Raw genomic sequence first — 13,696 nt, 5'->3', positions numbered from 1 at the left:
ACTGAAAACAGTATGGGCTAGTTAATTAAGTGGGCCTCTTCTCCTGCCTTAATTCTTGCTAGCAGTGTAGATGCCACAGCCCCTTTCACCCGATAGCACAGCTGTGCAATGCTAACAGTATTTACTGTCTGCCAAGTGCTGTATGCCTTTCTTCAGGGGGTCTGGCTGCTCAAGGGATGATACCCTGCCTTTTCCAACAGTGGAGTGTCATCCTCTTGATTCCTTTCTCTCAGAAGGGGAAATGCAGTTCTACCATAAGCAAGGAAATTCTGCTAACAGTACTAGGTTTATAGTGTTCTTTACTTGATTGGGAAATGAATGCAACGGCAATGAAATGAAACCTGGTCTGGTGGATGCAGCTGAAGAGCAGCTTGCAAAACAGAAATTGGGTAACAGCACCTCATCCTCAGCATGCTTTACTTTTATACTGTCTGGGCCTTGCCATTCTTGACTATACAGTCTTGTCTTAGCCATAGCAGGAACAGGAAGAGATTGCTTCAGTAATCTTTTGTGATATAATGCTATGTTGTGCAGTGTGACTTGCTGCATATTGTAATAAAAATATTCCACTAATTGTCCTGTAACTATGCTGATGTTTGTTCTATGAATACAACCTTAAATAATTGCCAGGTGAAAATGCCTTATTGTGCTTTATTCGATCGTTTATTTTAGCCAGAAATATAACTGCAGAAATTCCTTGATACTCAAGTTGGTGTTGACCTTTCTTTATTAGCACTAACGCCTTCTTAACTCGTTTCACTAAGTATGAAATCAGGTATGATGTAGTTTTATCAGATACTTACTACTAAAAGCAGCAGGTGAGCATTCTTTCTGCTGATGTGAGGGATGTTGAATTGTTGGCAGAAAGTGGTCGTGTAAAAAGGCAGTTAACATCAGTATGAATCTTCTTTATCAAAGTTGTGGGGGGGTTTTTTTTGTAATTATTTAGGTTCAGAGAAAGTAAATGCCATCTACATAATACAAATACATTTTAGAAGTAGACATAATCTTCCCCTTTTGCATTTCCTTACTATTTACAAGTCTTCATAGATATGTATCTAATTTATTCCCCTCCCCCAATATGTAATATTGGAAAACTAGTGCATTGTTTTCAAGACTGCAATTCAAAAGGTTGTGACTAAGCAAAGATGTCTAGCTAAATTTCTTGAAAACATTGGAAAGTTAGGGGTCATTCTCAGTGTGCTTAATTGCAACCTTAAGGATAGCAGCATAGAATGATGCTTTAATATCCTGATCTGGAAGACATTAACCATGTTATTAAAAGCTAGAAACAGGCCCTAGTTCAGACTTCCGTACGCTTTTTGAAATGACGTTTGTCAACTGTGATTGCTCATGTCACTGTATGACTGATACGAGTATTCTAAGCTGCTATCAAAAATACTTATGACTTGTGTATGAACGCTAATACTAGGAATGCTGAAGTTTTGCTGAAGTGACATGAATAATATCTTCAGGTAACACTAACCAGTTAAGTGTGGAGCTGAATCCTTTTTTATGCTAGAACTTTTTATAATCTTACAGAAAACACCCATGATTTGAGTAAACAAAGAGCTGTTTGGATTGCAAGTATTCTTCTCCAAAGCCAGAACAATACTATGTAACTGAGAACTTAAAACCCAAACGTCTGGTCTTACTCAAAGACAACAGTGAAATGAAGTGCAAAAGTAAATATTACGCATTGTGACTGAGCTTTATAGGAATTTGAAGATCTGTTCGCCCTTCCCTCTGTTAGTACATGTTCTCGTTTGTTTGCATGGTCATGCTGCTGCTGTGTATTATTTGAGTGTTTGCAGCAAATGTGTATGTTCTATAGTACTGTAGAAAGCTCTGTATTTCTGGTTAAGGGGCTTAATGATTAGTAATGTAGATGCTCAGATGCAATTTTTCATCTTCAGGGTTGGTAAACAAGGATTTGCATTTTGCTTTAGGAAGTCATTTTTCTGAGCAATATGTGAATTTATGGTTTGGGTTTTTTTTTTACTATTGACTTTAGAAACTTAGAAAAAATTACTTTTGTGTGCAACTTTTTGAATGGAAAAACTAGCAAAACTTGGTTTGTAAAATAGTCTTCTAACACATTTTAATGGAATACAAAAAAGCATCTTAGGAAAACAATTATCTAGATTTAAACATTTCTTTCATTGTTCCACACTCATGGAAATACTAAGCATTAAGCTAATCAGTGAGACTGAAGTAACCGATTCAGTTTTCCTTCTGCATCAGGAAACTAGTTACTTTGTGGGAGATTCTGAGAGAAGAACTTCCCTGGACTCCTGACATGCTGATCTCATGCTTCATTTGGGAAAGAAGTGGGAATGTATCAAACCCTTTCTTTCTCTACACGGCTGGGTCCTTTTGCTGCTATTTCCCATAGGGTCAGGAGGAGAAACTAGCATGTAGAGAGAAGCACTTAATCCTGGACTTTGATGCCAAACAGGAGTGTGAATGAAATGCCTGCTCTTTTGGGACAGCCTTTTGGTTTCTGTCCACTTGCTAGGTATCTGCAGTTTTATTGTGAATTCCATAATAGGTGTTGTTTCCTTTTGCACATTAATGCTAAATATTTAATGTATTGAACATGTATATAGATAGGTTTTTAGATTAGGACTGAGTGCCTATCAAGTGCTTCTTGATAATTGTTCTGTTGACTCCTGTTAGGACATTTTTAGCAATTTGATATACTTAATCTTCAGGATTGCTTATGCAAGAAATTAGCTTCTAAGTATTATTTTTCTAAACAAAAGTATTAGCATTGGAAATTCAGTATCATTGGTAGAGAATTTCGAAGTTTAGGCTTTTGATTTAAAAAAAAAAAGTCATTTATGTTGGAAATCATAAAGCTAGAATATCCCCTATTTTCCCTACTTTAAGATAACTACACAGAACATGATATTGGAACCAGACATTTTTGTTTGTTTGTTTGTTTTCCCTGAAGGGTAGCATAGATTTAGAAACTGATTAAGGAAGTTGAAAGATCAGTCATCTTTATCCATGTCCTCTACCTTCAGAGCCTAACAGTTTATAGAAGTTTGCAGTTAGTTCATACGGCATTTCAATCAAATAATTGAGATACATATGAAGTGTAATTTTTAACAAGGAGGGGAAAAACAGCAGAACTCAGAATCTCATATAAGACACATTAAAGAGCAGACGATTTTTGTGCAATCCAGTGAAATATGTCAGTGCCTTTACGTAAAGAGTTCATCTAAATACTTCTCTCCAAATAGTCGCTTCAGATATTAATGTTTGCTTAGCATTTTGCAGCCCATTTTCCTCCTAAAGCAATTCCTGTATTTTCTTAATATTGTTCTTCTATTTCACTGCTAATATTTCTTCTACAGCAATCGCATATTTACCTTGACATTCTTTATCCAGCATTTCTGTTAGTAGTTCTTTCAGAGCAATTTATATTGCTTATTCCCAATCTTCTTCTGCAAAATTTTTTTTCCAGTATTTTTTTTCATACTTTGATTCCTTTTGTGTTACCACCTATGTAAAATTCTGTCCATGTGGACTTCAATTCTGGTAAGATGGCAATCTGCTATCTTTATTTTAGATTAGAACATTACTAAAAAGAAACTAAGGAAACCAATAGCTCATGCTGTCCTTTTTTTCATACATTTTTTTGTTACTCTTGAAACTCTTTCGTCTGTCAGTGATTCCTCTCTAGCAAAAATATTTTAGCCTTCTCTGATCGTTTATAGATCACTGTCTAATCTGACACTCCTAAATACGATATTGAGCACTGATAACGCTGTTCAGTCATGAACTTCAAAAGTACTTAAAGGCTCCAGTTAAGCCTTCCATGACCACTGTAAGATGTTTTGTTACTTTAATCCATCGCAGCTTACATGAGCTGGGTACCATATCTGGTAATTGAAAGATTTTAATATTGAATGTTTTTTGAAAATGGATTTCAGGAGTACTGATGTGTGAACTCGTGTGACAGTTAGGACCTCTGATTTGTAGCATCTATCCTGTGAGAGGTGCTGTTGGAAAATTCATTTGAGTCATTAGAATGGCTTTTAATTGATGAAATAGTCACCTATCTATTTGTGGCATTGATAGCTTTTATCCACTTTATTTGCGAATAATTTTGTAAACAATGGCAGTGGTTACTAATCTTGGTTTAGAAAGAATGAATCTTTCCTTGAAATGCTCCCTTTGACTGTCCGGCCTGTGCTGATGTGCATGCTCCCTATTTCATGAGAGCATTAGTCTTGCTTTCTGAGTCAGCCAGCTCAGATGACAGTTTTAGGAAGAGCAGTCGGAGGCTGAATGATGGAGAGATTTAATAATCAGCTGGGTTCACACATGTTAAAGTAATATGCAGTCATCGAGCAGGTCACCCTCTCAAGGGAATGCTAACTCTAGTGCTATCAAAAAAAAAAAAAATCTACTGATAAATTTAAAACACATTGACTTGGTGTGGCATGCAATCAGAAGCTGGTGGCAATAACACAGCAGGGTTCTTAATCACTTTGCTGTTACAGTCATGCTCCTGCTGTCATATTTCTAAAGGTTCATTTGTTAATTTATTGAATAGAATGCTTAAGCAACTTGTACAGTTTCCAACTTCTGTGCTAAGAGTATATGTAATGCAATATTGGACTCCTGGATAGTATGGGGAAGACTTCTGAAAGAAATCACCACATGTGTTTGCAACACTATGTGGAACATATTCTCACAGATCTCGAGAGGCTTTTAAATCTGTTTGGGTTTTTTAAATTTACTTTGCTTGTGGGAATGTAACTCTTGTTAAGCTGAACACATGATGGGAAATATTGGGTAAATTAGTGTGCATACCTCTTCAAGCCGCATATATTACTTGAGTATTCTAGAAGTAGCAGTGTAGATTATAGCTGCCAGCACTGCAGCTGAATATTGGCATTTTGCAATTGTAAAATCTGACCACTGGCTACTAGTATTTAGCTTGTCTGTTTAGCTGGAGTGTTAAAACAGCGATGTTTTAAGCGATGTTTTAAGTCGTACTTGTACTAAGTAACTTGTCATATTTGCCTGATGTACTGCAGCTAGAAAGGTGATCTCTTTGGGAGGAGGTGGAGTGACTAAATACAAACAAACAAAGGCATCTCTTTAATTCAGTGGCAGTATGGGTCATAGAAGTAGAACCTTGTCAAGATGAGCCTGTTTGTCTTGGTATGAACTGGACTTCCCTTCCTGGTGAAGTCATCTTCCACAACAAAGATGTCCTCTTATTTCAGCCACTATCATCTGATGCTTTCATCCTTTTCAACAAAAGATCTTGAAAATTACTTCTTTTTTTTTTTTTTTTTTTTAATTGGAAGGTAATATAAAAATTATTTCTAGAATGAAGTTTTCTTCTGCCCCACAGAGCCCTGCAGAAAGGGACCTGGCGGTCCTGGTTGACATGAAGTTAAAACATGATTTAGCAGTGCACCCTTGCGGCAACAAAGGCTAACAGCATACTGGGCTGTGTTAAAGTGTAGCTAGCAGGTCAAGGGAAGTTATTATTATTACCCTCTTCTTGGCAGTCTTGAGGCCGCATCTGAAATACTGTCTTCATCTTTGAGTGCCACAGTCTAACAGACATGATGAAAAACCGAGTCCAGCAAAGGGAAAACTGAGAAGGTCAGGAGAGTGGACAGCTGGCATATGCAGCAAGGTTAAGGGTGCTAGGCTGCGTCAGCATTCAAAAGAGAAGACTTGATGGAAACCTAAATGCAGTCTTCCACTGTCTGAAGGAATGGGGGGATTCATGCAGAAGACTGATCCAGATGCTCTTCAGAGGAGCACAGTGAAAGGGGAAGAGGCAACAATGTGAAGTTCCAAGAAGGGAGATTCCAACTGGGTATAATTAAAAAAAAAAAAAAATCATTACTGGTTTGATTAAGTAGTTAAGTACTGTTTTTTAAAGCATCATCCATACTTTGGATCAGGATTTTTTAAAAAGCATATAGATCACTAAAAAAGGTGCTAGTTCTCAGAGTGCTGTAATGAAATATCATTGTGCTTCCTGTTCTGATCTGTCTTTGTAGAAGGTAGAAATAAAATTACAGTAGCAGTAATACAGTCATGCACAGGATTATATTCTCTTGGTTTTGTTTGAAGTTGATCTTCACATGAAGAGGAATTACTTTTGTCAGTCTTGTGCTCAACTATGAGAGGGTATTTGTGCTAGCAGTTTCAGAACAGAAAGGGTGAAGATGGCTTCTTTCACACTCAGTTGAAAGGAGGCAATACATTTTCATTTAAATAGTTAGCTTTTGTAAAGCTAGGAAGAAGAAAACTGAAGTAGCAAAGTGAAAAGATAATCTGCAGTTCAAGAAAGATTAATGCTACTAGGGAGTCCCTGAAAATTAAAATCCCAAGTCCATGCTAATGTCCATGATAGCAAAAAGTATAAACGTCTAGTTAACTTTTAACATTTGGGCTGTGTAGAAGAACAAACATGTGCTGGTTTTAATTACTTTAACTGTGTCATATACATTACACATATTAAGCTGCATTTTGATCTAAAAATATTTTTATTAAAATGATACTGTGTGGTAATATTTTAAGTGGTTAACTCAAACTTTCTAGTTATATTTGCATATTTTAATGTTGGCAGGTGGAAGTTTTCTCAGATTCTTGTCCTTTTACTACTAAAATTGTCCCTGACTAAAGATGCATCCAGACCTGTCTCCTCATCTGCACACTGAAGAATGTAACCTAGTTATCAGTCTGCTCAAGAAGTGTCACAAGGAGGTAAGGAGTTTTGAGCAGAGAAAAGAGTGGGTGGGTTGGGGAAATGAGTGTCAGATAAATTAGTGAGAATATTATATGATCATGGAGAGAAAAACCTCTTCTAGGCAGAACAGCCATGAAATGTAGGTAGTAGGTTTTCACTGAAGAGGTACCTGATGACTGTGGGTAAAATCTTGCCAGTGATTTCTTTAGGAAATAAAACACATGTTAACATTTCCTGTGCTACAGCTTGACAATTACGGACCTATTTTAAGAGCTGAAATAACTTCTGCACCTTTTAGTACTGTGTGCCCCTCAAAAAACAATAATAAAAGCAACTTCAAATGCCCTCTTTTTGTATGCTTGCAGCATTTCCATATTCCAGCTGTCTACTGGGCAGATGCTTCAGTCTGTTTATGAGCAGATGTGTTGACGGGGATCCGGGCATGCAGCATGGCTTCCATTCAATGCTTGGAGAACTACATGCAAATTATTGCATGACTTCCATCTTCTTAATAGGTACCTACTCAAGGATGTAAAATGCCAAATTGTCTTCAGGCTTCTCAAGGCTCTTCATTGCTTCAAGGGGATAGAATCTTCATCTCACTCGTTTACAACCCTTTTTTAAATTTTACTCTGTAGTAAACCTCTAGATGTAGAAGAGTCAGCCCTTGCAATGAAAGCTATCTGCAGCATTGTTGCAATATTGTTAATTATCTTCCCGGGTCTCTCGTATGCTCTGAATAGGTCCTCTGTACTCATCTATTTCTGTATTAGTGCATAAAAAGTTCAATTTCATAGCTTCCACTGAGACAAAAATATACTTAAATGTTGACTATGAATGTGAAAACAATGGTTTACACCATTACATGCAATCTGCAATGTTTTCACCTCCATGCTCAGATGTTTATACATTTTTTGTGTAATGCAGTTATGTATAAATTTGAAGACAATACATATGCTAGCTTTACTGTTTTGAGCAGAATTCTAAATTTTTCTTTGCAAAAGTCATTGCAGAAACAAAACCAAAGCTGATAATACACGAAATGTGAGAGAAGACGTTTTGCATGAAAGAGGAATAATGACATTTTTGCAGATTTTAAAGTAACTAAACTAAAATAGAAAAAAGCTTTTGCAGTACCACGCTTTCTTATGATTTCTAAATTACAACAATGAAGGAAACAGTTTTTTATACTAAAATTCACTTGCAGTGAGTATACTCTACTGGTTTTGTTCAGCAACATTTAATTGGTTTTTGTTGGCACTTGTAGTGCAATATCTTGAAATGTAGATGCGCTGGAATTTGTTGATGCCATCTTATAGGTGGTACTTCCCATACCGTTGCCTATCTGTTCCTATGCACTGTCTAAATTTTTTAAACCTGCGATACAAGGTTCTTGTACAGAACATCCCTAAGCTTTAAAAGTTGTATTAAATGTAAGAGTTATGCTTTCCTTCTGAATTCTAAAATTTTAATTTGCCTAAAAATTATTTAGGTAATTTTAGAAATTGTAGAAACTCTTTTTTTCTTTTTTTAAAGTTGATTTGTGGGTGGGTTTAGTGGGTTGTTTTTTTTTTTTTGGAAACTACTTTAATGTTGTAGCTAAAAGTGTTCAGTAGCTAGAATTGAGAAGACTCTTCTTATACTTGTTCTTGTTCTTTGATACTATAGTATCAAAAGGATTGCCAAATAAAATTACTATCAGTTAGGAGGAGAATAAAACTTCTATAGGCAATATAAAATTAAAATGTTATTAATTTTTCATAGTTGTGAAAACCGATCCAATCAAGAAAGAAAATACATTCAGATCACACAAATCATTGTCCTTTTTGGTACATTCATAGTTGGGCTTTCTATGCTTTGACTAGAGAATCCAGAAATACTCATTTACTACTTGAAAATAATGGCTGACTGGTTTGTTTTGGTTTTGTTTTTATAAAAATGAATGTTAATATACAAGTATTATAGGCTTTTTACATAATGTAGCTTAGAGTGCCTTGAGTTTAAGAGGGAACTGGAACTAAAAGCTGTACTTGAATTCCTTGGCAGCAAGTGATTTAAATGAATCTCTTGCCAATTTGATTTATGAAGGGACTAGGAGTAGCAGTAATACAGTCATGCACAGGATTATATTCTCTTGGTTTTGTTTGAAGTTGATCTTCACATGAAGAGGAATTACTTTTGTCAGTCTTGTGCTCAACTATGAGAGGGTATTTGTGCTAGCAGTTTCAGAACAGAAAGGGTGAAGATGGCTTCTTTCACACTCAGTTGAAAGGAGGCAATACATTTTCATTTAAAATTCAAGGGGAATGTCCTGAAATATTCTTTTAAAATTGAAGTCACTGAAATCTGAAAAGTCAGTGATCTTAATCAGTTATCAGTGACTACCTGCTGTTTTGTTATAATGCCAAAAAGTCCTAGGAACCTTCATCTACAATTTAAATTAATATTCCTGAAGGATGAAAAGCATTATTTTTTAATTGGGTGTCCTGTGTGTGCATTTTCACAAAAGCCAGTTTGATTTACCTCATTCCTTATCTAGAACCTGCCCATTATATCAAGTTTTGCATCTAGCGAGGAGAGATTAATGGGATTCCTATTTGATGTCATTATTTTGATTTTTTTTTTTTTTTAATCAACGCCACTCTGGTGCCAAGTGTGTGCTTTAAAGAGACTTATTTTTATAGATGGCAGATGAATGAAATGCATATTGTCTTGCAGTTGTATCACTGTAATAGGTACAATAACTATTTTTGACAAACTGGTTCCTTTTTCTCATAATCTGAGCCAAAAAGTTGACATCATTAGGAATAAACGTAGATTCAACTCACTGTATGCACTAGTAAGAGTGGAGTTAGCTTGGAATGTGAGCACTCACCTTGAAATTTAATGGGAATAGAATACAAAATTAAATCTGTATTAGCTAAAATGAAAATGTTGTAAAAGCAAGATCAGCTTGCAGTAAAGTGACCATTTATCACATGCAACTGCTTCAAAGTGTCATCTGATGCTCTTTATAAAGCAGAGAGGTATAAACAAGCTAATTATAGCACTCCTATAGTTAAGTGTTTGCTTATTAACCCACTTCTACTTTCTATTGTGTTTCATTGGCTGAAATTTTGTCCACTGTTTGGATTCTTAACAGTGTTCCCGTATTACTTGTATAAATCCATCTAGCTGCTCATCTGCTACAGAAATACGCGTAGGTTTTGCTCTGAAATGTGGAAGTGACTTCATTCTCATCTGTTTTGTTCTTCGTGGTCTTTTTAGAATTCATTAGTTCTCTAGAAGATTGGTCAAATTGTCTCTATTGATTGTATATCTGTAAATATCTACTCAAACCTCCACTCCTTCAGGTCTTCTGAATTGCTTGGATGCTCTGCTACCAGATTATGCTGGAAGATTCGGTGGCATGGTAGCAAGTATCGCTCTGAAAAAGCAGTCCTTTTAGAAGAACGCATTCTGAGAGTGATTTGATGGCTGATAATATGAAATTGCTTCAGGAAATCCTGGCTAAGAGGACAGATTTTTATGGTGAATATCATCAGGTTAGCTGGTGAATGCCTTCGTGAGGACAATGCAGTTTTTCAGAAACTAGGTAACACTTGAGTATGCATAAGGCCCATAGTTGAGCTGTGCCATAAAGATGGTAAATATATCTTATTTATTAATCTCAAGATCTGGAGAAACTTAATCCCCTGTTTTTTATACTGGTTCTAACATTTCAGTCATTTAAGTCTACTGCCTGCATCTTCTGGACCAACAGCATGTTCTTCATGTGGTTGGGATGATGGAGCATCAAGTCCTTTGCCTCTCTAAGTCATGAAGAAATAATGAAAAATAAAGCATAGAGGACATGGACTCTAGGATGCCTGTAGAGCTCCCTACATCTTTCTGTATCACAAACTAGAGTTCAGAATATTTATTTTTGGTATGTTATTCAACCTAGTGTGAGTGAAAGTTGTAAGACTAATTCCTAGATCAATAAAATGTATGTTCTACATGTAAACTTCATAGCTTCAGCTTAGGTATCCTATTTTAGTCTGGTTATACAACAGGGTGAATACCTTCAACTTTCAGCAAGGCAGGGTTGGTTCAAATGAGGTTCAGGAGTAGCTCTGAACTACTAACTTCTAGCTACTTGGTAAAAAAGTTACAAAGCATCATTTTACACAAAAAGGAGAAAAGGAAAAGACGAACAGGATATATTGCAAAATGCAAGTGACTTCTAAGAAATTTAGAGCTTCAGAGGAAGAAACCTTTGAATTGTAAATTTTTTTTTCTCTCCCCAACTTACCAGCACAACATTTTGAAATTTTTTGGCCATTGCAATGATATTGACCGTGAGATGCGGAAGTGCTTAAAGAAAGAGGTAAGAAACAAATTTACTCTGAGTTAAATGCTTAATAAATAAAAAAGTTCACAGGATAGAAGTAGAATTATTTTTTACTAAGTAATACAAATCAATAAATAGGCCTTGAAATGTAAGCCCATTCTGGAGTGGGCATTTGAGACCAAATTTAAACTTTTTTTGATAAATTTGTCAGGTAAAATCTGGCTTTAATGACTGGCATGGTCTATTTTTAGATATACAAAAATAAGCAAACACACATTTTAACCAAATATTGCAAATATTTGCAAAAAGGAACTGACACTTCACATGTTGCTTCTGAATATAAAGAAGTAATGGTCACTTCTGCATGAGTAACACTTATTACTGAAGTCAGTTATGCTGACTGCAACTGCTTGATGAGTTAGGCCCTAAATGAAAACATTGCTGCTTAGGACCTGATCATTGCTGTATTACAGCTGCAGATACAAAGGAATGGAAGAGTCTAGGAGTTTAAGCAGCTTAACTAGCTAATGGGCACATTTTCAGCAGAGTATCAACTGGTCTTTGTATTTGCAGTTGTCATGCCTGCATGACAGAACACATAAATGAAGTTTTCACACACCTTTTAACTTGAAATTGTGCTTACTAATTTTCACAATCATGTCTAAAAAAGGAGACTTCAAGTGCATGATAGCCAGAACATTTTGGGCCCCCTCTTTCCTTTTGTCAGTCTATGGGAATTAATTTTGTCTGCCTGTGTCAAATATTATTTCTCCCCCCTTGTAAAAACTGTAGCACAGATCTGGAAAATAATGAAGTAAAGTTTCTTTCCATGTAATCTTACTTTATTTTGTTCCATTGAAGCCTTTACATTAAAAGGAGTTCTTGGTAGCTGTGTTTGTCTGCTTTCTTAAAATACGGCTACATTGATATGCCATTACTAGGAAGCCCCTGAAAGGCCGCTCACAAGCATAGAATAGGTATAGGTACAGATGTAGCTTTTAAAGATCTATTGTTCTCATCCTACGTAAAAACATGGATGGGTTATTGAAAAATTAGATATTGTCATGGGAAAAAGTTAAGTATTCTGTAAATGTTAACTAATATTTTGGGCCATTATTTCAGTTATAAACCAATCAGTATAATGAGTGAAAAACTGCAAATCCTTTCCAAAATCAATCTCCTTAGTAAGTTATTACATTACATAGAGAATTGAGTATTTGTGGGTTACTTGGGCTTTATTCTTGATACCAATTATTAAAAAATTGAACAAATATATGCTCTAACTTAAGGCCAAGAATAATTTGCTTCTCATTAAATGTATATCAAAGAATGCATTGATTTTTAATTTTTCATTTTTTAGCCATGCAACGGTTTCCTTTTTGGCTGCAAAGAAAGTTAGGCTGATCAGTCTACAAGCTTTTCTAGTGCAGAGGCATACTTGAAAGCATGGTCATCTTATGCATGTATCTAAACTGTGAAGGCTTCCTTGATTCCCTTTCACACTGGAGTCCCATCTCTGTTGTGTTTCTTTTTTAAACCATAAAAAACCCTCCAAACATCTTACTCTCATTCAGCCCAAATTTGCCTTTGTTCCTTTCATATAGGTATACTACTTTCTGTACATATAATTAATGACCAGGATCAAAAATAGACCAAGTCTGTGATGACAAATTCATGTTTCAGAAGGCAGACACACTTAAATTAATCAGTATCTTTTAAAAGGAAAAGAGCCTGACCTGTAGTCTAGAATAGCACCAATGCAACTCTTTCTTAGTTCATGTGTGAAGTGTACATAAGATGGCTGTACAATTAAGTTCCTCCATAAGATTAACTGAATCTTCTTTATTAGAATGTTTTAATGCACTTTAGCTGAATAATCTCAAACTTAGAAACATGTATTTTAATCAAATAAATGGTAATTTCAAAGTAAAAACGAACCAATATATAGATATTAAAAAGAACTGCATTTCTAATGCATCAGTCAAAGATACTGTTTCTGTTCCTGAGTCATAAGTGCTCTCTACACTTTTAAATTTGACTTATCTGTTTAATGATAACAGCTGATCTATTAATTTCCTTATCTGTCTTCCAGTACGAAGAAAACAGGGCCAGGAGCCAGGCGATGCGACGGACGCTAATTAATGCTCACAAAAACTCAGAGAAGTGAGCTGTACTGTAGTTGGACAGCTGCACCTCAATAGGGACACTCACTTGAAAGTTGACAGAATACTTCTTTCCCATCACCAACACTCAGCCTGTGGTTTGTGAAATGCTGAAAAAATAAACACACCTCATACATACTCATTCCCAGCAAGGCAAACAATATGGAAAATAAATAAATATAATAAATCATCACTCACAAAGTAACTTAATTTTTGACCTTTAAAAGAAAACTATTATGGCAAGTCTTTGTTCTGGCATAGTTTTTTTAGGATTGTTAAGTAATGAGGAATCAGTGTGTGTGGAGTATTATGTATTCAAGGCTGCTATATTCCCTGCATTGTGTTGAGTTGCATTTATTTCTTTGCATTCAGCAGTTTCTCTTTCATCTTTTGTTTTTTGGTTGTTTTTTTTTCCCCGCAAAACACTGAATGACTTTTTCATCAGTCTTTGTTGTGTTCTGATAACAC

At 35.6% G+C, this 13,696-nt stretch overlaps 1 protein-coding gene across 1 annotated transcript; it reads left to right on the top strand.

The window, feature by feature from the left end:
* Window positions 1–6,669: 6,669 nt before the first annotated feature.
* On the top strand, window positions 6,670–13,415 carry CMC2 (C-X9-C motif containing 2; the record flags this gene model as incomplete). Its single annotated transcript, XM_082005474.1, has 3 exons — window positions 6,670–6,750; window positions 11,031–11,102; window positions 13,159–13,415. 3 exons carry the CDS (start codon window positions 6,670–6,672, stop codon window positions 13,231–13,233), a joined length of 228 nt encoding a protein of 75 aa, XP_081861600.1. The 3' UTR covers window positions 13,234–13,415.
* Between the last annotated feature and the right edge of the window lie 281 nt (window positions 13,416–13,696).

Source organism: Phaethon aethereus (genome assembly GCF_964289735.1).
Source record: "Phaethon aethereus genome assembly, chromosome: 13".
NCBI classification, from domain to species: domain Eukaryota; kingdom Metazoa; phylum Chordata; class Aves; order Phaethontiformes; family Phaethontidae; genus Phaethon; species Phaethon aethereus.
The sequence above is the reverse complement of the archived record's forward strand: the minus strand, read 5'-3'. Positions and strand labels throughout refer to the sequence as shown.